This window comes from Sciurus carolinensis, chromosome 13, assembly GCF_902686445.1.
Source record: "Sciurus carolinensis chromosome 13, mSciCar1.2, whole genome shotgun sequence".
NCBI classification, from domain to species: domain Eukaryota; kingdom Metazoa; phylum Chordata; class Mammalia; order Rodentia; family Sciuridae; genus Sciurus; species Sciurus carolinensis.
In genome coordinates this window covers 88,648,517-88,675,718 of record NC_062225.1, presented here as the reverse complement: position 1 = coordinate 88,675,718, position 27,202 = coordinate 88,648,517, and the positions used below count along the sequence as shown (strand labels likewise).

The 27,202-nt window shown below is 44.0% G+C and overlaps 1 protein-coding gene and 1 non-coding gene across 7 annotated transcripts in view; one reads left to right on the top strand and one right to left on the bottom strand.

Annotated features, from left to right (window-relative positions):
• Positions 1 to 1,426: 1,426 nt before the first annotated feature.
• The window catches only part of Mboat2 (membrane bound O-acyltransferase domain containing 2), a 137,419-nt gene continuing 111,643 nt past the window's right edge, over positions 1,427 to 27,202 (bottom strand). For all 6 annotated transcript variants that reach the window (XM_047523111.1, XM_047523106.1, XM_047523110.1 and 3 more), the window contains 7 exons: positions 25,696 to 25,879; positions 20,681 to 20,873; positions 16,412 to 16,515; positions 13,116 to 13,180; positions 11,583 to 11,715; positions 9,056 to 9,207; positions 1,427 to 7,790 (listed from right to left, as the gene is read on the bottom strand). In XM_047523111.1, coding sequence (XP_047379067.1) covers positions 7,565 to 7,790; positions 9,056 to 9,207; positions 11,583 to 11,715; positions 13,116 to 13,180; positions 16,412 to 16,515; positions 20,681 to 20,873; positions 25,696 to 25,879 — 1,057 coding nt within the window. In that variant the 3' untranslated portion in view covers positions 1,427 to 7,564. The remainder of the gene's footprint in view (positions 7,791 to 9,055; positions 9,208 to 11,582; positions 11,716 to 13,115; positions 13,181 to 16,411; positions 16,516 to 20,680; positions 20,874 to 25,695; positions 25,880 to 27,202) is intronic.
• Positions 9,772 to 9,844, top strand: Trnam-cau (transfer RNA methionine (anticodon CAU)). Its single transcript has one exon. It is a non-coding gene; the product is annotated as a tRNA-Met (tRNA).

The window sequence follows — 27,202 nt, the reverse complement described above, 5'->3', positions numbered from 1 at the left end:
ATGGAGAAGGGTTAATCAGAAGCAGAGAGAGTAGCAAAGCAGAAGTCACACAGAAGCCAAGAATGAATCTCAAGAAAAGAGTTGACCTGTTAAATGCTACTGAGATCAAGTGATATGGGCAAAAACTGAGCAGATTCATCAAGAGGCCAAAACGACCCCTGGAGGTAGTTTGTGAAGCGCTGGGGAGAGCTGACTCCCTTTCAAGCAGCCTTACTGTGGAGGCTGAGGCTGTGCCCCGTTCCCGCAGGAGCCTGTCCAAGGCCACCTGAGTGCAAGCTCTCTGAAGCCAACTCATGTGTTCAAGGAGTGTGGATCGACAAACAAGAACTCACCCTTCCAGAGTCCCTGGGCCCGGGCAGCCTTCTTTCCCGGGAAGGACCGTGAACAGCTGACGGTTACGCTCCAACTGCAGGCCAGCCTCCAAGGCCGCTCTCCGGTCACCTCACACAACCGGATGGCAACGAGTAAATGGCTCCTGCCCCGAGGGCGCAAGGTGACCTGGGATCTAGGACTAGACCTCCTGCTGGAGGCGTGTCGGCCTGTATCAAGATGCCACTGGCACCACCCAGAGATGACGCCCCCCCAAAAAAAGAGCACAAAGCAAAGCCTAGGTGAACAATAGAAGTCCCACAGTAAGGTAAGATTTTTACCAGCGAAGAGAAACACGATGTTCCATGACTAGAAATCTAAGCTGCCGCTGAGGATGCAACCCAGTGACGGAACACCGGCCTAGCAAGCCACCAGGCTGGGTTAGACCCCGCCACCTCAGGGTGGGGGGAATGTAAATCTGACACTTGGCAGCAGCAACACAACCTGTCTCTCTGTAAGCACCTGAGATAAGGAAGCTGCATCCCCATAAAGGAAGGTGACAGTAAAACACCATGCCTCTCGGTGCCCCTTTCTGTTCCCCAAACCCTAGCCAAGTTAAGGGGACAAGAGCAAGCCTGGCCGGACGTCCAATACAGAAGAACACGGACTCCCTCATGCCCACTGGCTGAGCATCACTGGAAGAAATTAATAGGAAACATGTCTCCCACGGCTGTTCACTACGGCATCAGGCAAATCTCTAGGTCACCATGTCCAGCAGGGGTCACAGTGTTCTGCTTCTTAGAAGCAAAACCCAGATCCGGATGCGAGTCTGCACAGAGCTTGGAAGGTCGACTCTCGCTCTCAGGCAAGTCAGCAACTTTGTCACTCCCTAAGTCCGTCTTAGGAGAGAACACAGATGCCAAATGCAAACTCAAGATGGTTTTAATTATCTTCCAAAGTGTTACGTGACAGCACTTTATAAAAATAATCAATGATTCTTAAGAACATCATCATCGTCACACTGAAGACTCCTTCAATAAAAAGACTGTTCACTCTTAAGAGAGTGCCCCATCGGACAGACGGAACTTGAAGACTGAAGTAAGCAAACACACACCACTTCTTTTAAACTACTGTTTAATCAGTTTTAAAGACACACAAATTAGAAAAAGAAAACCATGTACATTCAACACACCTTCAAACCCAGCAGTAAGCCACCAGAGCAGCTCTGGGGACACAGGTCAGGAACAAGTGGTAAGAACTCACGACGCCACAGCTGAACAGACAGTGCTGGTGTCCACGCACTGCACAGGAAGGACTGACCTATGGATTTGTTGAAAAATAACACTTCTTTAAAAAAATATTTTAGAATAGTAAAAACAAGCAGCACAGAACACCACATGGCGTTCTTGCCTGGGGAGGGGAGTGAACACTGTCAACCGCGGCTACTGCGGCCATGCTCCCCTCGAGATTGGGTATCGGAAGCTCAGCGACTTCCAGGCAGAGGTCAAGACTCGCTCTGAAGGCGGGCAAGAAGCAGCCCACACCTCCTGCGTATGACCCAATCCCTCGCTTCACCTCAGGTTTTCTTACCTCACTCCCTCTGCCCTGTGTCATGCCCCTCCTGGTTTGAGAAGCTGTCACGTAAAGGTGACAGAAAACAGACAAGATTGGTATTTGTGTTCAACGTGAGTTTTTTCCTTATGATAAAAAGTCAGTAGCAAATGTACTTCATTGACAAATCCATGTACACCAAACCAAAAATATTTAAATGGGAAAGAAGCATATTTTAAAATGCCCCAGGATGTAAGTTTGTCATTTTCTGAGAAAGAACAGAAAGGAATATTAACAAACCAACGTCTCAAAGAAGTTAATCCAAAATATAGCGGGAAACAGTAAATAGCAGCCAGTCACCTCTTCCACTTCAAACATGTTATTAAGAAACTGGTTAGTCATTTTGCCTATGTCGCTCAGTAACTTTTAGTTTTGCATTATATTTCCATTTCCTTTTACAGCTGCAAAATTTGATAAAACATGGCTGGAGAGACGGCTGTGTATCACTGGTAAGTGTCAGACAGCAGTTTTACAAGGATCTTTATAGTATTTATAGAACAGAGTCTTGGGTTTGTTTTTGTTTTTTGCTTTATAAAAGTCATACTAAAAGAAGAGTTATAATCAGTTTTAAAGGCAAGACAATTTAGTTGGCATAAAAATGTCTCTTCAGTTTTGGTTCACAAAGTTTTCCCAATCAATGACCTATGGAGCTTGTCAGGTTTTACTGGGGGTTTAACTTTATGTTAAAAACCTATTAAAATAAATATTATTTTAAAACATATAAAATATTATTAAGCAGCCTGTCAATTAAAATGTAATTGGCTGCATCCTCTGTACAACAAGAGTCTCAAAAAAGCAGCTTAATCACTGATTAGAAGTGTACTCCTACAAAATATCAACGTGGAAAATTTCATTTAAAATTTTCTTTCTTACTGTAAGGAGAATTACTATAAATAGATTTGACTACTACATGGTGTTGTGGAAGAACACCGCAGAGACCCTTTACATTCTAATCCTTCAAACTCCAATTTCAGAGTGGATTTCTTTTTTTAAATGCAATCTCTTCCTTCGCCATTAGGAGCCCACAGTGGTACAGACCCACTTTTATTAGCAGAAATTTGGCATCCAAGATAAGAGCATGAATTATCAACCACTCATTGGGTGCCTCTGGGTCAGGTGCCATAGGTGTGTAAGGTCCTCGAAGCTACTCAGATTGCATTCACAGTGTTGTCAGAATCCTGCACCTCTCTTAAATCTGATGCATTATATTTCAACAGAATGGACTATTAGTGCCTGATTAAAACCCCTCAAAATACTGACTGACATCTACAAGTCTGGACAAATCCTAAGCTGACAGCAATACAGGCACCATTCTGAGCCGATCATTCTCTCAAGTAATTTCTTTTTTCAGTCTTAATGTAGAACTCATAAAGCCAATTATCCAATAATTATGAATAAGGAAACAAGAGTAAAAATGTCCAGATTTGTTCAGGAATATGCAAATTAAATATTTAACAGGTGTGAATTTTAAATAGGAAATGTTTGTCCTAAGAGTTAACTAAAAATAACTTATATAATCATTTTAATGGCAAACATTTTAATTTATTTCTGTAGTTTAAAATGAAGCATAAAGGATGATTGCAAAATCAAGGCCAGTCTCAGCAACTTAGACCTTGTCACCTACCCCAAAAGGAGGACTGGGACTAGGGATGTAGTAGCTTAGTGCCTCTGGGTTCAACCCCTAGTGCCAAAAATAAAAAATAAATTTAAAAAATGTTTTGTTTAGTTGTAGATGGACACAATATCTTTATTTATTTATTTATTTATTTTTATGTGGTGCTGAGGATCAAACTCAGTGCCTCATATGTGCAAGGCGAGCACTCTATCGCTGAGCTACAGTCCCAGTCCAAAATCATTGTTTGCTTCAGTAGAGACCATTTCACTATCAAAGTAATTTTTAAGAGCTATGTTCAGTAGAAATAATGTGTTGCCACACCTCCTGATCTAATGGATTGTTCTCCCCCTGAGCTGGGCAAGGTGGCACACCCCTGTAATCCCGGTGACTGGGGAGGCTGAGGCAGGAGGATCAAAAGTAGGGCTGGGGATGTAGTTCAGTGGTAAAGTGCTCCTGGGTCCAATCCCCAGTACCAAAGACAAAACAAAATAAAATTTAAAAGATCCAAACCAAAACTAAAACAAACAACAACAAAAACCAAAAAGGTTTTCTTGTGGTCAGGTGCAATGGTACACATCTGCAGTCCCACTGATTCAAGAAGATGAGACAGAAGAATCACATGTTCAAGGTCAGTCTCCGTTACCTAGTGAGTCCCTCTCTCAAAACAAAAATAAAAAAGAGCTGGAGGGTGTGGTAGAACGCCCTTGGGCTCAATCCCCCAACCCCTTAACAAAAAAAAAAAAAAAAATCTTCTGTTGCTATGACAACCTTTTAAAAAGTCATGGCTCTGAGTGCCAATAATAAAAATGAGCAATCACAATCGTTCTCTTTGTGAATCCGCCCTTGCACTTGGCTCCCATTCCGGTCCTCTTTCCTCTCCCTGGCTTGGGAAGGGGGAGTGTGAGCCCAGAGGACAGGGACTCAGTGGGCAGAGCCAGAGGTGCCGGTTCCTCTCAGGCCAGCCAGTGCTCTCAGAAGCCACCCTCACTTTCGGAAACCTCCTTTCACTGCCCATTTTCTCAGAAGTGGTATTCGTGGAAATCCCCGTGTGCTGTAAACATGGCGGGGACTGATGACAAAAATTTTAGCTAAGTGGATGGCGGAGGCCGACGGAGTGGTGGCTGGACATTTTTTGAAGTCAAATAAATCTTGTCTATTATTCTGGATGTTTCAGAAGCAAAGTAAACTTCCCCAATTACCCTGAGTTCCAACAAAAATGCTTATTTTAAAAACAGAATGAGCCACTTATAAAATGATGATAGCTGTGACATGTCAAAGTGACTATAGTTTTAAGAAAATGAAATTGAGGGAATAATAATTATTTTTGTTCATTTTTTTTCCCTGAGTAGTATATAATTAACCAAAAGTATAAATATGATGTTGACTGATCATCTCTGGAGTGGTTTCATGGTATCTGAAGAATGGGAAAATAATATAAATACACACTGAATCCTAATTCTGCTGATGGAAAAAAAAAAAAAGAAAGAAAGAAAAGCAAGCACACACATCACAATGAATTCCTTTATACTTGACAGCAGTAGAAATATGCTAGATTTTAATTCTTCTACTGTAAGTAGAAGCAAAAAATTCATCTTCATAACACTCCAAGGAGATATATTCATTTTACCGAACATAATTTTTTTCTTGAGAAAAATCAAGTTAAGAATTAGAATGAATTCTAGTTTTTCTTTTAGATTGCCTATTCATGATTATTTCTCCAAATTAGAGGAGAGGTATTCAAAAACCATTTCATAAAAAGCACTAGTAGATCTGGGGGAGTAAAAAATGAGCCCAACAGGACAGGCCAGCGCCACCCTCACGTGAGTCCAGGAGCCAGTTCAATGCCTCGCTCTTTGCAGACAAATCTAATCTGCAGTTAGACCTTCACTGGGCGAGAAGCGGGAGCAGTGACGTGGGCTCACAGCCGAGAGGAAACACACTCAGGCAACAGAGACCAGTGGTGACCATCTGTGAGCAGCCAGGTTGAGGGAATTGAGAAAACAAAAAACTAGAAAGTTTTTATAGAGCTTTCCGGTTTACTCTAAATTCGTTTACTTTCTCTTAACAGTAAGCAGATTCTCTGCAGCATTAATTAAACTGAGAATATGTTTTGAGGGGAGACACTTTCATGAACATTCCCTTCTAACCTTACATTATGCAACTAGTTTAATTTCAATACACGGGAAAACAGAGAAAAGCTATTTAGCTATCTACCCTGACCTGGGAGGGAGAAGTGGGGTTTGCCTCATCAGACAGAAAAAAGTCAGTCTTTAGAAAGATAAAAGGAAAGGCTATTTCTAAAGTTCTAAGACAATACACTGACATTTTGAGACCACAGAAGTTTCAAGTGCATTGACTTCGCCTTTCTTTAAATACTACAGAGCTTATGCCAGATTTTTGTTTTATCCTCTACTTCATTTATAAATTTATTAGTGATCAGAAATGGAGACTCATCCATTCCAACAAAATAGACACGTAACTTCATTTCATTAAAAATTTTAAGGCAAAAAGAAAAGTTCCACCAGAGATGGGTCAAGCAACAGTGAGGTCAAAGGTCTCGTGTGCCCTCCCTGCCACAGGCACCCTGCATCTGCGGCTGGGCCCAACTGCAGCGCCTGGCCTCTGGTCCCAGCTCTGCTCTTGGCTGCTGCGCCATCACAATACTCTGCAGGACTACCGGAGGTGCCCGGGATCCAAGGCAAGGTTATTCATGGTAGAAGTGGCCCATAAGAAGAAACCACCATTTTCTTCTCACAGAATCTAAAACTCATTTTTAGCAGGAGTTAACAGCAAAATTTTAATGTGAGAAATTAAAAGAGTCTGGAAACTAAGTTCTGCTGTTCTCAAAAAATGTCATTCGGGGCTGGGGAGATAGCTCAGCCGGTAGAGTGCTTGCCCTGGGTTCGATCCCCAGCACCGCAAAAAAAAAAAAAAAAAAAAAAGTCATTCGGTCTCCATGTCTTTTAAGTCTTTGATTCCCTAAAACTTTCCCACATAGGAATTAAAGTGACAAGGATAGGAAATTGATTAGCCAGACAACCTTAATCACTAAAGACTTCTTTCAAAACCTTTGAGTCTATCACTATTACTCTCATTATCTCTTCTAATTCTATGTAATTTACGTTTGATAAATTTCATTTGAAAGTCCAAAGTATTGCCGAGTTATTAAACCTTACTTCTCAATCACAAGGAACTCCAGGCCAAAGGGAGCACCCCTTCCACCCCCGTCCATCCCCCATCCCCACAGAGCTTTCCTCATGCCTGCCTTCCTGCCTCATCTTCTCTTTTTTAAGAAAATAAGCTTAAAATAGCACATTCCCAACCTTTAATTATATTTAAGAAGTTCCTCCTGGAGAAGGGTTCTCTGACTGACACAAGGTAATTAAGCTCTCCAGCAAAATAAGCTACCTATAATTTGGCATCCATTACTGCTTACAGTTTCACTATGCACCGTAGTCATTTGAGATACTTTAAGAAAACCCTTCAAATACTGAGATGTTTATTGCGTTTTTAAAATATCTACCATCTTAAATATCCTGTTTCAAATTCCTTCTAAATTCCTTTACAGCATACAACATCAAATATTGAAATAATCTTCTCACATGATCACACTTGAAAATACCATTTAGGAACAATATTTTAGGAAATAGAGGGTTTAAGGCAAGACATTCATTTGGAAAAGTTAACCCCTCTCAATCATCCAGACTGACAGGATCAGTCTTCCACCTCTGCAGTGCCTTGGGGTACACAACATACATTCAGCAACAGGGCACGCACAGGACCTGACGGACACGTGCTGAGATTGAGCGCCCCGGTGAAATACGAAGGTGTCTTTGATAAGGCATGGCCCGCAGGGACATGGCATGGGAGGGCTGCTTCACTCCATTTCCAATCTGGTACACAGGGAATTCCCTACCTAACTGTCCCATTTCCCCCCAGAGAATCTCTCCATACAAACACAAACCCCTTGCAAAGGTGCTGAGACTGGCTTCAGTGAACAGGAAAGGCAGTCGGCTGGGGGCCTCGCCATCACTGCCTTGATGAAGGAGGTCTAGAGGCTTTTCCTTGGCTCTGATTGCAAATGCTGTTTGTCGTGGAGAAACTGTCCTCTCCCAAAGAATTTTCTCTTCCATCAAACTTTTTGGACTGTGAGAGCTGAATGTTTTCATGTGTGTTCTTTCCTCTTTGAGTTTTTTTCACTGGCAACAACAATAATACTAAAATAGCACAGATGTGAAGGCAGTAATACCAGGAGCTAAAAGAAAAAGGAGAAGTTTAGTTGTATTAAGTTCTGACATTAGTAATGCTTCACTGCACACACTGCTGGCCCAGGGAGTGCTTATTCACTGCGTTACTGTCCTACTTCCCCCTCAAGGTGGACCCCCAGTGCATGCCAGCGCTACCTACAAAGCTGTGCACGCCTGGCAGCTTAGAAGCATGAGACTAGATTACACAGTTCTGAACAGGACCAAAAAAGGGTGCTTATTAACAGTGGCAGTCATCTGAAAATAGTCTCTTCAATCCAGAGACTCCAATACTGAGTCACCAAAGAGACAATAAGGACAGCAGAGCCTATGCTTGGTCACCCCTGCTGTCCACTGCCTCTCTGAGTCACAGGGATTCTGAGGAGGAAAGCAACAGATAAGCAACACCGTTTGGTGGTGACTTCCACACAAAGAAAGGCCACATTATTTAAGATACTATCAGAAACTTCATTCCCCAAGTCAAATATAAACCAAATGCAAATTGAACTGCTCTACAGTAGTTAAAAGTTCAATGGGTTGAGAGAAGTACCTGAGATGCAACCAACAGCCCAACTAACTGCATTTTAAAGTAAGAAATAATTTTGTTAAAATGGAAAAGTTGGCAGGAGTTACTTAATGTCTTTCTGTATGATTATTGTCATATTGAATTCTATGATTTTTTTGGCCATATATTCTGTTCTAAATCACTCTAAAGTCTAAAAGAATTTATGAAAGGATCAAGTTTTTGATATCTAAGCTATCACTATTATGCGGGAGTGGGATTAGATGGGGCAAGGGGAGGAGATAAACAGATAAACAAAAAATATGGAATTCAAGGTAATTTCTATAATACAATGATAACCATAGTACTAATGAAACAAAAGAGCAAAAAGGAAACAAATAAATAAAATCTAAATAACTTATTGTCCTTTGATTTAAAAAACCAACGTAGTCAGTCATTCTTTGTAAAGACCCAACTTTTTTCCCAACCAGGTTCCAGACAATCAGGCTAGGAGGGTTCCAGTTCAACTTCCCTGAAAGCTAAGGCAGCGGTTGCCAGCTGGTGCCACCTGGGCTAAACAACGTCCTCACCTTCAGGCTGTGTGGTGAAGACCCTGAACACTCGTGACTGCTCGGTTTAGGGTTAAGAAGTAACTGTCATGCGCCTACCAGCAGAAAATCAGGTGCGGTGCTATTTTTTCATCCCATTCAATAGCAAGGAACTTTCTCTTAAAAGTAGCTATCCCCACTGACAGATTTTAAGAGTAACACTTACCTGTAAAACGTAAATGATGGTTTTATAGAAAGAAGCACAAATGGCACAACTGTGTAACTTATTACTATTTGAGTTACTGCCCATGTTATGACGTCATAAAATAATTTAAGTTGGGGAGTTTTGATGAAATAATGTCTAAAGTTATTTCTCATCTGAAATAAAAAAATAAACAAGAAACACTTGCTATTATCTTTAAATTAACATCACCTTACAAACTGGCAATGACTATTTCAAGAATGTGGAATAACAAACTTGCAGGCAGCTGGCAGGAGTTAAATGAGACTATCACTGTGGGAGAAGCTGGTTCTGAAAATCACATGTGGGGGTGGGGGTGGGGGTTGGGGTTGGGGTTGGGGTCGGGGTCGGTAAGAGGGGACCCAGGCAAGTCGTGAACTGACGGATCAGGGCCCAGGGCCTACAGGAGCTCTTTGCAACTTCTTAGTAGATCTGAAGTTGCATTAAAATGAAAAATTTCCCCAAAGAGTTAATAACACTACCGAGAGCTTCTTAAATAGTACTTGGGAGAGGACAGAATATAAGCAAGAGTTCAACCTGTTTTCAGTTTCTCCTGCCACTATGCAATGGAACATCCATACCTCTTGCTTTAACCTCTGCATATGTGAACAAATGGGTCCCAACCACTCAGCTCAGGTCAAACAGCACTTAAAATAAACAGCAACCACACACATCATTCACAAATGGCAGCTGGAGGGGCTGGGGATATAGCTCGGTTGGTAGAGTGCTTGCCTCATAAGCACAAGGCCCTGGGTTCAATCCCCAGCACCACCAAAAAAAAAAAAAAAAAAAAAAATGGCAGCTGGAAAAGCCTATCAAAAAAACTGGTGTTTTCTAATCTTCACTATTTCCATTACTCTTTAAAGCTTTCAAAGTAATGAAAACATCTAAACTATTTCAAACCAAACATGGTTTCGTCTTTTTTGTGTTTTCTCACTTTTCTCGTCTAGCAGGTTTATAGGGAAGCATGGCCCTGTTCTAAAGCTGCCGTCTTATTCTTTCAGGGGCGAGCTGGCACATGGGTCACAGTTCTTCCTCACAAAGACCCTCATTCCTAGTGGCCAAAACCATTTCCTGCCTATGACTTCTTGCCTACCTCACCAGTGGGCCACCTACTCTCTAGTCCACTCTGCTCACTAATAAGTCCATTTCTCCAAGTATGGCATTCAGCATTCCATTCCACGCTTAAAGACCTTACCTAGCTGGGGGGTGGCTCACTGGAGGAGTGCTTGCCTAGCATATGCAAGGCCCTACGTATAATACCCTGCACTGCAAAAAAACAAGAACAAACAAACAAACAACAAAAGCAGCCTTATCTCAACTATCTGGTATTGCAAACAGAACAGGCTTAGGCTCCTCCCCAGTTTGACATTCACATTCTTCCATCATGGCTTTCCTCCCCTCCCACATGTGCCTATCCAGAATCATCCACTGTTCATGAACACAAGAATTCCATTCTTCAATAGATCTAGTTATTGTTCTCCAAATACAGCATGACCTCTCAACCATGGTTTTGCTAATGTCATCCTATGCCTAGAATAACATTTTCTCCCCCATTATACCTCACTCAGTATTGAAATGATAACTTCCTTTTTTGGGGGGGTGGGTAACTAGGGATAGAACCCAGGGGTGTTCTACCTCTGTAGTCCTTTCTTTTAATATTTTGATACAGGGTCTTACTAAGTCACCAAGGGTCTCCCTAAGATACCGAGACTGGCCTCGACTTGTGATCTCCCTGCCTCAGCCTCCTGAGTTGATGGGGTGACAAGTACCCACCACCAGGCCCAGTTCTAACTTTCACCTTTCAAAGTTCAGACCAAACACTTTGGATCTCAATAAAGAAAGATTTCTTTCACCTCTGGTACTTACCATCTTTAAAACAACCCATAGAGCCTATCACATGTGCCTTGGGATACACAAAATACACAAACACACACACACACACTGATTCCCCTAATTTAACCACAAACTATCAAAAGGCATAGCCCTTAGTTAATAAAGCCTCCTAACACTTCCCTCTTACACCATCATGGTACCTGCTGGTTTGTTAAATGAAGCCACCCTACCTGTGATGCTGCCATAGCTATTCAAAGGCCATTGTGGTCCCATGGCTTTCCTCTGACTTTCAGGGACTTAACACTAATTCATCTTTCTCCTTTCCTCTCCATGTCACCCAACACTCCAAAGGACGATGCCAAGCTCCTAATGTGGGACCTCCCAATCCTCTAGGCTGATCCACACTCCACTCTCCACCTCAAGTGGACTCAAAGGTCACAGCTTTTAGGAAACATTTCTGAAACCAACATACTATTCTGATCATTTTTATTTCACTCTTTTTCTCTCTCCTTCAGAAAATTCTGTAAAAATAAGTGTGCTTCTCAGGTGACAGGAGTGGGAAGGCCACATGCACATGTGGCTGAGGCAGAGGACTGTGCAAATCAACGCGGAAGAGTAAGTCTACCTTATAAAAGAGATAATTCACTGAATTATATTTAAAACTCTTGATACTTACAGCCCGGGCTGCTAATGTCATCAACACCCCCGTCAGAAAGGTCAGATAGTATCCTGGGTACACCCCATGCCAAATGGCAGAGAGAAAGAAGGTCTGGATGGTTGGACTGACGGATGCCCGTTCATAACACACCCTAGAAACCACGAAACACAGAGAGCCAAGAGGCGTGAGCGGATGGCGCAGCCAACCCTGCACTGAGCATTCTCCTGTCCCCTGGCAGGATTACCGTAGCCACTGTCGATCTTGGGTAATAACTTGTTTTGTGACCTCAGGGAGGTTACAGTTATTAAGTGTCAAATTTAGAGACATAAATCCAATTCCTACCTTCCCACAACCACCAAATTCTACTATTTGGGAGTCTATAAAATTTTTCAGAAATTTATATTAAAGTTAGGGCTTTTATTCTACATATACTTTTTCTTTCCCCCTTTTTCTGATGATACTAGGAACTGAATCCAAGGCTTCTCTATGCCATGCAATCTACCTCTAAGCTATGTCCCAGCCCTTTTTGTTTTGCTTTGCTTTTGGTCACGGTCTCACTGAGCTGCACAGGTTGGCCTTGAGCTGTGGTCCTCCTGCCTTAGTCTCTCAAGAAGCTGAGATCCAGGGGTGAGTTATTTTATTGCTTTCTTTAAAAACACCTAAATTTTCAATTCAACATGATTCTTTCTGGTAAATGAAATGGGCTATGCTTGGTCTGAAGTTTTCCGATAACAGGGTACATAATTCAGGTGAAGTTTTTACGAAGGTATTAAATTTAGATGTAACAACAATAACAACATCACACACAACAGATGAGCTCAGAGAATCTGAAGCTACTGGGGGGCTTGGCTGGGAATAGGGAAAAACCGCGTATCTCAAGGGGTAAAGACGTTCAAAGGTCTCTGAACAGGTGCAATACTTTAAGAATAAATTAAAAACTGAGCACACGTCTGTGGACACTGGAGAGCGAGCCTGGGTGGTTGTGTGCGACCCCAGCCTGGGCAGGCCCAGCTCTGTCCAGGGCCGGTGCCCTCCCCTTCCCAGCTGCACACGTCCTTACCGACACCTTGGTGTGTGCCCTCTCATAATACCCACTACAGGGGTCCGCACGTGCCTGACCCACAGCTGTGCTCTGGACCTCTGTGGGGACTGGGTCTTTCGTCTTACCCATCTTTGAATCCTGTGCCTAACACATAAAGATCTGTTGAACTGAAATAGTCAAACTGGAACTACTCCAGAAAATCTGGGGCACGTGTAGAGGAGCTGTACACACTTTCTTTAAAACCACATCTCTGGGGATGGCAGCAGAGTCACCAAGGACACTGGCAGAGGCCTGGAGGCCGAGGAGGCCATGATACAGACCCGTGACTCAAGTCCAACCATCCTGATCTGGTAGTGCACCAGTGTGGTGGGTACTGTTTCCTGGGTAAACGCCAAGGCCACAATGTCACTCAACACACTGTTAATTTAGTTAAGAACATGAACTTGATGAAGTTCAACTTCAAGTACTAGATGCCAAATACATCTAAAGATGTTCTTGAAGGAACCTACCTTTTGAGCCAAAGAGCTGTCTGGATATTCCAATTATCAAGAAACATCTTGAAACTTGTTGACATCTGAAAAACAAAGAACTTTTTCTTTGGCCAACAAAACAATGAAGCTTTAAATATTGTGGTAAAAAACTTAAAACTTCTTCACAATTATAGTAGCAAAAGATTCTTCATCCCTTGATGCTATTTTTCTAACATAGTAATAACATCATTCTTGAAAGGAGTTTATTGTTGGGAGTGAACAAATGAATCCTATTTCTCCTGAACGTTAACATTTCCAAAGCTTGCCATGAAATTACTACAAAGAAAGTCCTGCTAGAGTACACCAACACAACACGTCCGACCCCAACACTCTCGTCCCTCCCATCATCTTTTTCGTGCCCAACCCTGCAGTTGTCTGGGTGAAGTGGGAGAGGAAGATTATGTGCTCTTTTGTTTTAATTAACATTTATGTTTGGTGGTGTTGGGGACTGAATCAAGGGTCTCCTGCACACGAGGTGCACTCTACCTCTGAGCTACATCACCAGCCTTCTACCATTTAGACTCCACGGTCCACTATTTACTACTGTCATATCAGAATCCTTGAGGCCTTTGTCTCTTTTCCTTTCAAGCTGCCTGCCCATCACAACCCAACCCCCAACAACAAGCTGCCTCCTTCCCCACAGGCACAGCTGCCAGCCAAGCATGGAACAGCAGGGAGCATTCCAATCTCCAGGCTTACGGCTCTGGACTCTAAAAGCAAACGTCAGAGTATCAGCAGCTTCTATGCTCCAACCCACTACTCAAGAGATCCCTTGTCTCTTGTCCTGTCACCTCCTGCTCCCTCAGGAGAGATGGCCTGCCTCCCCTCCACAGATGTGGACCACTCGGAGCCACCCCCTGCATGCACGCTCACCCTCCTCCGTCCTGGGTCTCCAGGTCGACCTCACGCCGCCTCTCCCACCTCACATGTCCCTCCCACGAGTGAGGGACCGTATCTCTGTCTCTCTCCCTCCTACTGTGTGCACACTTTCCCGCTTCAAACCTTCTCCCCGTTGCTAATTAAATATGCTTCGCTCTCTCCTTTCAAAACAAATCGCAATGAAACCAAAAGTTCCCTCCATCACCTGCCTCCCACCCAGGCACCTCCCTCAAGATGACACACTCTAACTCTGAAAGTCGTGTCACCAGACTTGTGTCCCTGTCCCATTTGCCCATTCCTGAAACCATCCTTAACAAAAACACAGCGGTGGGCACTTATGTGTCCCATGCCGCGTGGCCCCTCAGGGACACTCTACAGAGCTGACCCGCCCTCCCTGGGGAGAGCTGAAGCTTTCCTTCCTCTCCTCCATGCAGGAGGGGGAAAGCTGGTCCGGGTGGGCTGCATGAATCCCATCCTTCTACGTATAAGCCACGAGCACACACAGTGTGTCTGCTGCACTGGCGCCTCCCGGGGAAGACAGGGAGCACAGTGCAGGGAAGGCTCCGCAGGCAGGTGACACACAGAGGCTGGACCACCACCAAGCCAGTGTCCCCAGCTCCACAGGACCCATCTTCCCTTCTCCTCTCCACTTTTATTCCTGACATTAGTAAGAATATGTCAAAACAATTACTACAATTTCATTTCACTTGTAAATGATGCAAAATTTATGCCCAACAAGGACATTTTAGAAACCATTATCAGATCTAACAAAATTAATAATAATTTTTCTTTTTTAAGACAGCCTCAAACTCCTGGGCTCAAACAATCCTCCTGCCTCAGCAACCCAAGCAGGTGGGGCTACAGATACCTACCACCTGCACACCCCGCTCTAATAATGACTTAGCATCATTTAATACCCATTTTGGATTTATACAGTGTGGTTGGCCACAGTCTCTTTTAATCTGTAATATCCTCTCCTACCCTCTACTTTTTTCCATGCCACTAATTTGTAAAAACAAAAACAAAAACAAAAAACCCCACAGGTCATGTGCCCTATGAAATTTCCTAGTTCTGGACCTGACAGTTGACCGCCTCCCTATTCTGCATTCCTCTACATTTAGAAAGACCCAGCGGCCCCACTCAGGGTTCATTACCTTGGGCAGCTTCCCCAGGCCAGTGCTCTGCTCCCCTGGGGCTCGCTGCAGCACTCTGTGCCTTCTGCTCACGTCTAGGAATGCCAAGGCTCCTGGGCGGGTCGGGTCTGGGCCATTTTTATAAAGCTCCCCATTGACCTTTTACCTGAAGTCTTGGCAATTTCTCCTATTTGGACAATGCTTTTCACAGGCTGGCAAAACATCTGCTCTGGGTTTTCCTCCTCTCCTTGGCTGCTCTTCCCCAGTGGCCTTCCTTGCCTGGCCTCATGGTGCTCCTTTAGGACCCAAATCTCCTCTTCTCTCAGTGTTCTCTCCTGGCCACTCTCTTAGCTTGCCCCAGGGCTTCAACCGCTACATACTGTGAATTCCCAAATTACAATTCTGGGTTCAGGTGTCTCTGTTGACTGACCATTTGTTTGCCTGCTGGACAACTCAGTGAGTCTGAAATTTACACACATTATCTTTCTTCCTCTCCAAGCCTCTGCATCTTTGTTTCTTGGTGAAAAGCATCACCATAACCAGCTGCTTAGAACAGACAGCTGCCTCGACTTGCACCTCGTCCCTCTGCTGGTTCCAAGTCATCACCAAGTTCTGCCGAGTCTCTCGCACGGTTCTCCAAAAGCTTTTCTTTCTTTCCACTCCCTCTGGTGGTATCCTAGTTTAGGTCACCAGCATCCTCCCAACAGATCCTTGCCTGTTGAGGACAACAAGTTCCATAGGCTGGATCCTACAGTTGCGGCTCACTCGTTGCCCATGTAACACACCAGCAGCACTCCACCCCTGCTCTTGCAAGAAAGTTTAAAACCCTTGATAAGGTCTGAGACTGTGCTTGGCCTGCCTGGCCTTGCACACCTTGAGCTCAGGCAGGCCTCACAGCTGCCCCAACTTCTCACTCTCAAGGTGCTCCTCTACCTAGAGTACCTGGCTGTCTCCTGCTTAACTCTGAAGTCCCCGAGACACCTGCACCGAAACAAGCCCCAGTCTTAGGAACACTACATGCCAAGCCATCTCTGATCAGAAACCAGACGGCACTGACAGAAGACCCACACTGTAACTATCTTACTCACTGGTTCCTCGGGGCCTGGGGCACAGGGTTGGTCATCAGTAAACGCAGGGAGAGTGACAGAATGAGTCTTATTATTATTAAAAACCCTTCAGTACGAGGGGCAGCACGTCAAAGCCTATGAAAGCAAACTATGGTGCTTCAAGTTCCACATGATAAGTCCTTAAGAATTTACTCACCTCTATTTGCTGAATTCTCAAATTGGAAATCAAGTCCCAATGAGCTGCTCCATTTCTGTCATATCCTCTGAAACCAAAGCCTGCAGCATTGTTAATAGCATCAGCTGTAGCAAAGTTAAAAAGAAAAAAAAGTATTAAGAACCTTTGTAGTAATTCACCATATTCTCCCAGGTGTGTGTCCTTTATTCTTAAACTGTAGAAACAGATTTATTCTAATTTTTAGGAAGGTTAGAAACATCACATACAAGGAAAATAACTACCCCTAAAAGGGCAATCTGATTAGTCAACAAAACATCACCCATGAAGCATGAGTGAATGTTGGGGGCTGTGCCATGTGGGCTGCGCCAGGATGGCGCCTGGCGGCCAGCCGGAGGTTGTTTGATCACATCAGCAGTGAGGAGGTTAATTAACATAAGCACACCCAGGTGATTTATCATTGGCCGTATTCAATTAAGTCCACACACAACACGTGCACAGGTGTTCCCGAGTGCTCCTGCTCGGGCCTGCTCATTTTGACCTTTGCCGTGATAGGGCAGCTGGCTCCTCGCCTGATCTCAACTGGCGTGGCCCCACCCTCCGCCTCCTGGAGGGAATATAAGGGGGCAGAAGGCAGATCGTAGAGCGGAGAACTGAGAACACACCTCTAGGTCGTAGATAGATAGCACCTAGTTCACAGGATGCAGGACGCACCTCTAAGAAGAAATAGATCTCTGATAAGCATAGAAGTCTGTCTTTCTCTAAAACTTCCTCTATAAGCAAGGTCTATCTTTCTCTCAAAGCCTCTCTTTCTCTAAAATCAAGCAAGCCTCTATAAGCTAGAGAATAAGCGAACAAGCAAGGAAGCAGCACAGGAATAGAAGTAGTTTATTTCCAGTCCACCTCTGATAAATACCTGCGCAACTGTTGCGGCGGGCGGTGACAAGTGAAGGGCAGGTGCAGTAAGAGCAGCAGGCACCAACGGGCGTCTCCTGCCCATGTGTGCTGAACATAACTGCAGCACCAGAATGCTGCCTGGAACACAGCCCAGAGCGTTCAGCCACAGCTGCTAGGGAATGCTCCACCCTGAGACCACCAGCTCTTTTAGATACATATTTGCCCTTTATTATAAAAATATATAGGTGAGGCATAGTGTCTTCATTTCAATTTTCTCCTTTCTTGGTTCACTAGAATCCACTCTGTCTCCAGAATTTGTTTTCTAATCCTTTTAACCACAATGCTCAATTAGTCATCTTTGATTTACATACCTGCTTGAAGTTCTTCCTCAAATAATCCCTTTCCTGATCAACTGAAAAGTTTGTAATTTATGCTGTTTCTAATACAACCAAAGAGTAAACTGAAATCCACTAAACCCAAAACAAAAGAATATGGATATGCATATGGATATCCTGAGTTGTGTTATTCCTTATTAGTGTTTTAGTAGATTAAACAGGATTTTTAAAAATTACACTTATGAGGAAGAAAGAACACATGCATAAGACTGATCCCTCCATCAGGGTTAAAGAACCCAGCAGCCTTTGGTCAAGGAAGTGTGAGCCTTTCAGTAAGCCTACCAATACAGCAACGCTCACTTTAATGAAGGTAAAAGTAGAATCCAGCACAGCAGCACGCCCACAGCCGGGGCCAAGGCCCTGTCCCCTGCAGGCCGCCACCCCTGGTTCCCACCTTACTCACTCCTGCCATCTTTTCTGGCCTCTGCCATTCAGAAGCAACTCTGATGGGGACTGGCCCAGAGATCACACTGCAGGTGTGGCCTCCCCTTACCCAGACCCCCAACAGGAGCTGGGCCTGTCTCCCAGGAAGGCCTGAGGCTCCTCAGGGTGAGGCAAGGTGAGTGAGCTGTGATTCCACGGACCCGACCACTGGCATGAACTCAGACTTGTCCTTACATGGACTATCAGTGCTGTGCCAACTTGAGTTAAAGGCAAAACACTGCTCAAATTCCAAGAAATCATTTATTTGAAGGGGTGAGAAGAGGGCAGGGCCATACAGGTGGGAAATCTAGAAGTCTGATTCCTATTTTGAGAAACCTTGAAATAAAAAACTTAACAGTACTGTCAAGGTAGCCATTTCGTATCAAAGAAACGGAATTCAAAAACACATATCCACAAGAATCCAGCAAAGTAATTACCCACATGATAAAAATGCAAAAACTAAATTAAAGGATGATTTTGGAACTCTTAAGATTTCTGTAAACACCTTGGACATCCAGATATCACTGAACCCCAATTTAAGAACCAAGGGACAGTTTTTAAAAAAGGCTGTGGGGACCAGGGATGGGCACACCCAGGTGCTGAAGTGAGCCTAGGTCTGCTCCTTGCCTAATCTGAAATTGCAACTTAGGATGCAGACGCTAACCATCAGTAGCAGTACCTACCAGTACAGTACACTACGAAGTTCAAGTGCTTGTTGAACTGAATAGCCTTATAACCGGCACAGCAAAAATTCTTTGAATGTAGTTCAATTTCAAATTGTTCTATTTATTTCCATAAAGAGGAACTGGGAAAAAGAAATTAACTCACCTTTTTCCTGGTTTTTCAAACCAAATATTGGGGTGGGGGAATCGGACAACCTTAGGAATCTTCTAATATTGTCACAATCAGCAAAGAAATAATTAGTAATAAGCCTGTTTTTCTCGCATCCATGTGTGGTACTGGGGACTGTACCCAAGTCCCATGTGCTAGGCAAACACTTTCAGTGGAGCTACACCCCAGCCCTTTCCATTCTTTGAATTGGAGATGGTCTTGCTAAATTGCCCACATGGGTCTTAAACTTTCCATCCCCCTGTCCTGGCCTCCCATGTGCTGGGACTACAGGCCTGGGCCACCGTGTCTGACCTTCTCATGCATTTCTTAATGTCACCCAAAAAACACTAAGTGGCTATGGGGAAATTCAGTCTCAGTTTAAAGAGATAATTTTTATTTCTTTGTTTTTGGTGGTACTATCACTGAGCTCCATTCCCAGTCCTCTTTGTTCTGAAACAGGGTCTCACTAAGCTGTGGAGGCTGGCCTGAACCTGGAGTCCTCTCTTCAAGCAGAACAGCAGGTGTATAAATATCGTTAAGCATCTCATTTGGCATTACTGATGTTTAAATTGGTTAGAATAAAAAATCTTCAATTCTTAAAGATATCTTAGTTTAGAATTCACAGGAGGGTTATATTTTAATTGGCAATTAAATTGCCAGGTACCATCACTTTTAACGATGCTTCCGTCTGGAAGACCGAAAGCAGGGATTTCAGTCCCAAACTGTGTTTCACTGAAAACGAAATGAAGCATGTGGTAAAGGCCAGTCCCTGGCCTGGTCCCAGCCTCACTTGGCTGATGTGCTTCTTCAGGGGGTCACTCAGTCACCAAATACCAAACACAAGGCAGATGAGTCTCAAGAACAGAGCGAGAGCGTCTAATCTAGTGGGTCGATACAAGACGACACTTATCCAAGAGGTTCCCATTTGTCCTGTGACACGCATCTCCACTTCGTCTACCCACCAAGACAGGAATATCAGGCCGTCAGTCCTTGGGCAGCACTGTTTCTCCCCGTTTCTTCCTTCCTGCATGGCCCCAGCTACGCCTGTCAAAGCTTAGGCACTTCCACAGTTCCTTGCTCATGAACATAAAACTAGCCATTTTTCACATGCTGAAATCCCATTCAATCTTAAAACCACAACCGAGTGCTATCTTGTCTCTAATACCTCCTTCACCTGTCAGACATAACCAACAACCTCTTCTCAGTGTACCAACATAATTTTGTTCACTTTGCTGATGAAGTCCTTATCATACGGTTAACGATCTATTTAGATTAGGTATCATGATGGCCATCAGATAAGTATCTTGAGGGGAGCAACTGTTTATACATATTCTAGCTACCACGGAATCTAGCATTCAATAGGCATTTAATAAATACATCACTTCAATGATTCACTGATTTTTACCTTATCATAAAATGGGCTGGATCCAGTTTTTAGGATATCTCTATAGTAGGTGGTAGAGGGTTTCCGTGGTCTACACAGACAACTCCCATTTTTCTAATTGGTGTTTAACTATACATCCTCAAGAGGGTACTCTTGAGCCAGGTATGGTTGGTGTGCCTGTAGGCCCAGATGCTGGGGAGGTGGAGGCAGGAGGCAGCTTCAGTTTAGGAGTTTAAAGCCAGTCTGGGCAACACATAGAAGTCCCATCACAAAACAAAACAAATAAACGAGGGTACCCCTCATGATTAGCGGTAAGATACACTTCAACACAGAAACAGAAGAGTCTATTCACATGTTACTTACCTAAGGTCCATGCAAAATAGTACTTAGGTCTGGCAGCCAGTAGCGACATATAGAGATAGGTAACCTTGGTTGGCCATGAAGCTGTGGCTCGAAAGCCCTCGTCGATGTTATACTCCACGGGCAATGTGCTGGAGATGGTCAAGTGCAAGAGCAGGGAGAGCCCACACACCAGGAGCTTCTGAACAACGGCCCCCTGCAAGGCGTGAGGCGAGAGTCACACCTGGTCAAACCCGCCAGGAGCTCTTACATGCTCCCACTGACGCACGTCCTCACCCAGCACCAGCACAGGCGCTCCCGGCCCTAAGTCGGGAGCTGCCCGGCACGCAGGGTTTCTGGAGCCCCATGCCCACGGGAGGCAGCAGGAACACAACCACAACCTGGACTAGAACATCGATTGTGTTTTCAGAACTTTCAGGGAATTAAGAAAATCTAAAAGCATGAACGAGGCTAAAAATGTGAATATAAATGGATACCAAAAAATATTAACACTAATAATGTTTGATTTTAATATGAAAGTTAAAATCAATATTAAAGTATGTTATTTGGAATCACAAATTGCTAAATTCATTTCCACACCAAGAAACATCTGCAGGCCCTCTGGGAGGCAGGCTGCCTGAGGTATAGACCTGGCTGCACCTGTGATGGGAGCTGGGGTGGAGGGCGGGACGGGGACAGGGCACATGGAGGTTGACACCACAGCTTTCTCTCTCCAGTTCTCTTGTTTTTAAATTGTGTGTGTTTGTGTGTCTGCACACAAATATATATAGACAAGCATACGGACACATATGCTTGACTCTTGCCTGAGCCATTCTTTTGGCATTTGTTATAAAAAATATTAAAATATAAGCTTGGTCACAGCAGTGCACACCTGTAATCCCAGCAGCTCAGGAGGCTGAGGCAGGAGGATAGAGAATTCAAAGTCAGCCTCGGCAATTTACTGAGCCCCTAAGCAACTCGGCAAACTCTGTCTCTAAAAAAAAAAAAAAATACAAAACAGGGCTCAGTGGTTAAGCACCCCAGGGCTCAATTCCTGGTACCAAAAAAAGAAAGTATTAAAATATACATGTTCTTTTATAAATTACTTAATTTGAATTTTATTTGGCTTTTTAAAGTACAGAGCATTCTAAATCCAGATATATGCTAGACATTCCTTTATCTAGATACAACCTTTTCTTTTTCCACTTATGTCTCTTTTCTACATACATAAACACATACATATGCATGTGTGTTTGTATGTATACATACACATATGCATATTCCATTGTGCTTCATATACTTTCCAAGTTCTAGGCATTTCTTGAACATTACTTCTATAATAAAAATATACACATCTCTTTAACACTGAAAAAAAAAATTTTTTGGCATCATTAGGGAAGAGATCCAGGGCCCAGAACTTGCTAGGCAAGTACTCTACCACTGAACTACACCCCAGCCCTCTTGGTGTTCTGTGGTTTTACAACTCATACTATTTCTGTATTTTTAGAAGGCCAGGATATTTCAACCTCATTCAGTATAAAAGAGATGATTCAGGTCATGGAGACCCAAGTGGAAAAAAGAAAAGGCTACATCCAAATTGAGAAATGTGTAACAGAATACCCGGAGTTAAGAGTGCTCTCTACTCCAAACGGTCAGATAAAATTCAAATCAAGTAATTTATAAAAGAGCATCTATATTTTAATACTTTGTGTAACAACGCCAAGAGAATGACTCAAAGGCAAGAGTCAAATCATGTGCTAGATTCATTGCAGTTCTCAAAAAACTATTTTATTCGTAGTTGTCCCTTCGTACTGAGGGCTCAAGGGTTCCTTGCTGCACCTGTGAGTACTGGGAACTAAACCTAAGACCCTGCACATGCTCGGCAAGCACCCTACACTAAGCTACATCCCCAGCCCTTTTATTTTTTTGAGATGGGATCTTGCTAAGTTGCCCTGGCCTCTTAACATGAAATCCTACCGCCTGTCTCCCAAGTAGCTGGGATTCCAGGTGTGCACCATCACAGTCAGCTAGACCACTCTGTCTTCACACTCTCTCCAAATAGCTTACCTATACTTTTGTATGAAGACATTTTTAAAAAGAGAAAAACTGAAATTAAAAATGAAGCCAGATGAGATGAATGACCCCACACACATTAGCCTAAAAATAAGGTATGAAATACTGTGTCCGTTGAACCATGTGCAAGATCTCAGGTTTTTGTTTTTTTTTTTTTTTTTTTTTTTTTTTTTAAAGAAAGAAAATTAAAGTAACACGGATGTGATCTCAACTTCCAAGAGGCATACATACCAGTAAGAACCCCCAAAAGGGATCAATCGGTCAAGTATCTTTGAAAAGCTGGGAAAGAGGAGGAGGCCTAAACCTGGGAGAGGAGTTCCTGGAAGGCAGCTCTGGCCAGGTTTCTCTAGCTACCCTGCTTCGTGAGGGGTTGTGTGTTGTGTATGCATACTGCCACCATATATACCTGACTTACACATAGGAGAGGCCGTATCTTAGGGAGGCGGACACCCCTCCATCTTTCTAGCAGGAGGCTGGAGAGATCTAGGCTTAGGGACGGTCTGGTTTGGGCTGGGCAAGGTGCTGGAATGGAAGTGGAGAGCCCGGAGAAAGTCCACCTCCTGAGGGGCACCCTCCGCCCCTCTCCTGCACCCCGCACCCCTCCAGTGACCACCAGTCAAGCCTGTGAGGCACAGAAGATGGGGATCTCACTCTAGAAACCAAACAGTCCCAGAGCAAAGGCCTACAGACATCACGATGGACAGGCCAGCGTTGCCTGGGAGCCACCCTCTTCCAGAGTAGAGGAACTGGCACTGAGGCACAGTCAGTCTAGCCCAAGACACAGCTCTCAGCCTCTTGCAGCCGAGGAAAGCTATGCAATTATTGATCTTGGTCAAGGGATGTGAGCAAAGGGAACCTGGGTCCCCAGGTCTGTGGGCTGCCACAACATCCACAGATGGCTGACAGCCAAGCTATCCAATGAGATAAACTTCCACTTCGTTTAAATTGTTACTTTGGTCCTACATTAACTAATGCAGATAGACAACTGGGAGGAGCAACCAAAGCAACTGGCTACTTGGCTATCCTGCCTTGGACCCTAAGAGTCTGCACAGCTCACTGAGGTACAGTGCTTCCAAATGCAGCTTGAGGGATTTACAAGTAACTACTGCTATTTGACTTTGTAAACCATATGCCTATGGAATTCACATAAAATATATTAAAATGAGGTAAATTTTTAAACATCTGCCATTGTCAACAACTTCTGATTTATAATGTCTCTAGCTCAAAAGAGGAAAGCAACATTTTATAAGAGCAAATTCCACACAAATAAGAGTGAGGTGATACAAACCTGTATTATTCTTTGTTGGGTTTGATTCACCACTACACTCGGGTATTTATAGCTCTTGGTATTTTTCAAATATTTTACAAAATTACTTGCTCTTTATATACTCCCTAAAGTGGGGAAGACAAGCTGAACCTGTCACTAAGGGCCCTGCATCTTGACCCCAGGTTTTCTTTCTCCTTTCAGTGTTCCATTAAATTTATAGGAGTTGTCTGTACAGTTGTCCCTCAACATCCACTGGGAACTGATTCCAGGACTTGTCCCAAATACCACAACCCACTGATGCACAAGCCCCTTGTATGTAATGGTATAATATTTGCATACAGGCTATGCATGTCCTCCCATATGCACCTTGCAGTAGTAACAGCTACTACAAGGTGCTAGGAAAATAGCTGTCATGCTGCATTGATTAGGGAATAACGACAAGTCTGGACATGTTCAATGCAGATGCAATTAAAAAATATTTCTGGTTCAATCTGTGGATACAGAGCCCTCAGATCTCAAAGGCCAACTATAATTACCTTCACTTTGTTATAGAAGTGAGGCCTCTGAAGGATTAACTCTCAGCCTGGACATATGAATACTCAATGGAAGAGACTCCAATTTCAAGTCTGAATCCAACCTAGTTTGATCTGGCATTTCTCAATTAATACTTAACCAGTAATGAAAAATATGAAAACAAAAACATCCTTCTGGATGAAACACAATGAGCCCCACGGTACAAAAGGACTTACAAATGAATCCACAGCTTTGCAATCACTCTTTGCCGCCTGCACACGTGCAGGACGGTAGCTTTGCAGAGCAAAGGCGGTGAGCCCTGCTGCAAGCCACCTGCAGAGGAAGCATGGAGCCCCTCACCGCGTCACACCAACTTTCTGATTGGTCTGTTATTCCTCAGGGAACACTCAGATCAAATGCGATGGAAACAGCATACAGGAAGCCGGGAGCTCAGAGTGTTTTTTAAAAAGCAGTAACCATGCAGTCCAAACCCCACTGCAGTTCAAAGGATGGAAAACTGTATTCAGCTGGGAGGCAATTTAGTATAGACTCCAGAGCCAGGCAGCTTGGGTCTGAATTCCAGTTCTCCTCCTGCCAACCCAGGAAAGCCATGATGTCAGTTCTCTCCCGCAAGGCAGCGAGGACGGCCAACACCTCCTGGGACTGCCTGCAGGAGCAGCAGCCAATGAGGGGCTTCACCAGAGCCTGGTCAAGTGGGGGTTATTAGTATTGCTTCACTGCAGGAACCAGAAAGAGCTTTATGGAAAAGACGATGTGTGAGGCAGGCATTTAAAAAGGAACAAGATTTTGACTGGCAACAATTAGGAAGAGGAGGGGTAAAGCAGGAAAGTAAAGGAGAACAGGGTTCCCTACGTGCGGATCGTACCGCATGGCTAAGGAAGCAGCCTGGAAAATGAGCCAGGTCCAGACCACAGGGAGGGCTCGAAGGTAAAACAGCACCTCCGTACGCTGCACAATTCTCACTCAGGGATTGGGCACACAGGTTCTCTGTTCTCTGATCCTGGCTGCACTTCTATAGGCACCACTACTTGGCGTATACAGTGTGAAGAATCATTCATCTTGAAAAACTCAATGAAATAGGGAAATTCAAAATGTGAAAACATCATTTTTAATAAGATGAATGAACACGTTTTTATAAAGGCTCCAGATACCCTCATGGTCTTACGTTTGGAGATGGCTCTGTCCTTTCATACTGCACCTCTTCTTTTCCATTTTCACTTGACTGTATCATGTGGTAAGACCTGCCTTCAATGAAGGTAATGTAGTCCTTATAAGAGCAGAGGGGGCCTGCCAGGATACCCATGAAGTTACAGTTGTAACTTACATACTCCAGGAGGCTCGGCATGCGCCTGCGAGGAAAAGACGTGCAACTTGTGAGATGAAACCGTTCAGAAGATTTCACAGGAATAACAGCATCTACTTCTGTTTTTACCATGTTCACAATAAAAGCAGCTTTAATTCTCTGCACCCACACAGTAAGACCTTAAAAGACTGGGATGTGATAATGCCCGACAGTGTTTCTCAATTAGTTTCTATGAACACCTGTATTAGCAACTACATTTCTACTTAGATTTCTTTCTTAGTGAGAAATCTAAGACAGACATGACAGGCATAGAGGGTCATCTATTCCTGGTCACTTGCTCACTCATTCAACCAACTACCAGTATGTGCCCAGCATGCTCCAGTGTCTTCCGATACATCAGTAAATGAGACGGAAATTCTGTATCAGGGAGCCTACTTACCAGTCACAGAAAACAGATAATGAAACACATATATATATAATATTTCCAGAAATGCTAAGTGCTCCAAAGAGAAGGTGGTATTTTATTATATTAAGAAGTCAGGGGCTGGGGTTGTGGCTCAGTGGTAGAGTGCTTGCCTAGCATGTGTGAGGTACTGGGTTCAATTCTCAGCACTGCATAAAAATAAATAAATAAATAGTCCATCAACAACTAAAAAATCTTAAAAAAAAAAAAAAGTAGTAGTAGTAATCAGAGGCTGGGTACACTGGTGCACACCTATAATTCCAGCAACTCGGGAGGCTGAGGCAGGAGGATGGTGAGTTCAAAGGCAGTCTCAGCAAATTAGCAAGGCCCTGAGCAACTAAGTGAGACCCTTACTCAAAAACAAACAAAAAAACAGAATAGAAAGGACTGGGGATGTAGCTCAGTGGTAGTGCATCCTTGATTTAATCCTGAGTACAAAAAAAGTAAAAATAAAAATAAGTCTTAAAAGGCCTCACTGGTAAGGCACATTGGGGAAGAAACCAGAAGGAAGTGAGAGGAGGTGTGCGAATGTTGGGGATGAGGATTCCAGGTACAGGCGACAATAAACCGTGCACCCCTGAGCAGGGCATGCCCGGCAGCAAGACCACAGGCTGGAACAGACTGACCTGGGGACAAAGGCGTAGAGCTAAGGTGGGATGTGGGGCCTGCCTCCTAAGCCATGGTAGGAACCACAGATCTCATTGTGAATGAGAGGAAAATCACAGCAGGGTTACCGAAGTATCACTCTCGCTCCTGCCCACACACAGCGGCAAGGGCAGGAGCAGTACCACCAGGCAGGGGCAACAGGGGCGTGGGGGCGCTGGGGTGTACCCTGCATCAGTTCTGTCAGTGGGCTGTGGGATCTGATGGCAGCGTAGGGTCCACGAGGCAAAGGGGTCCAGAGCA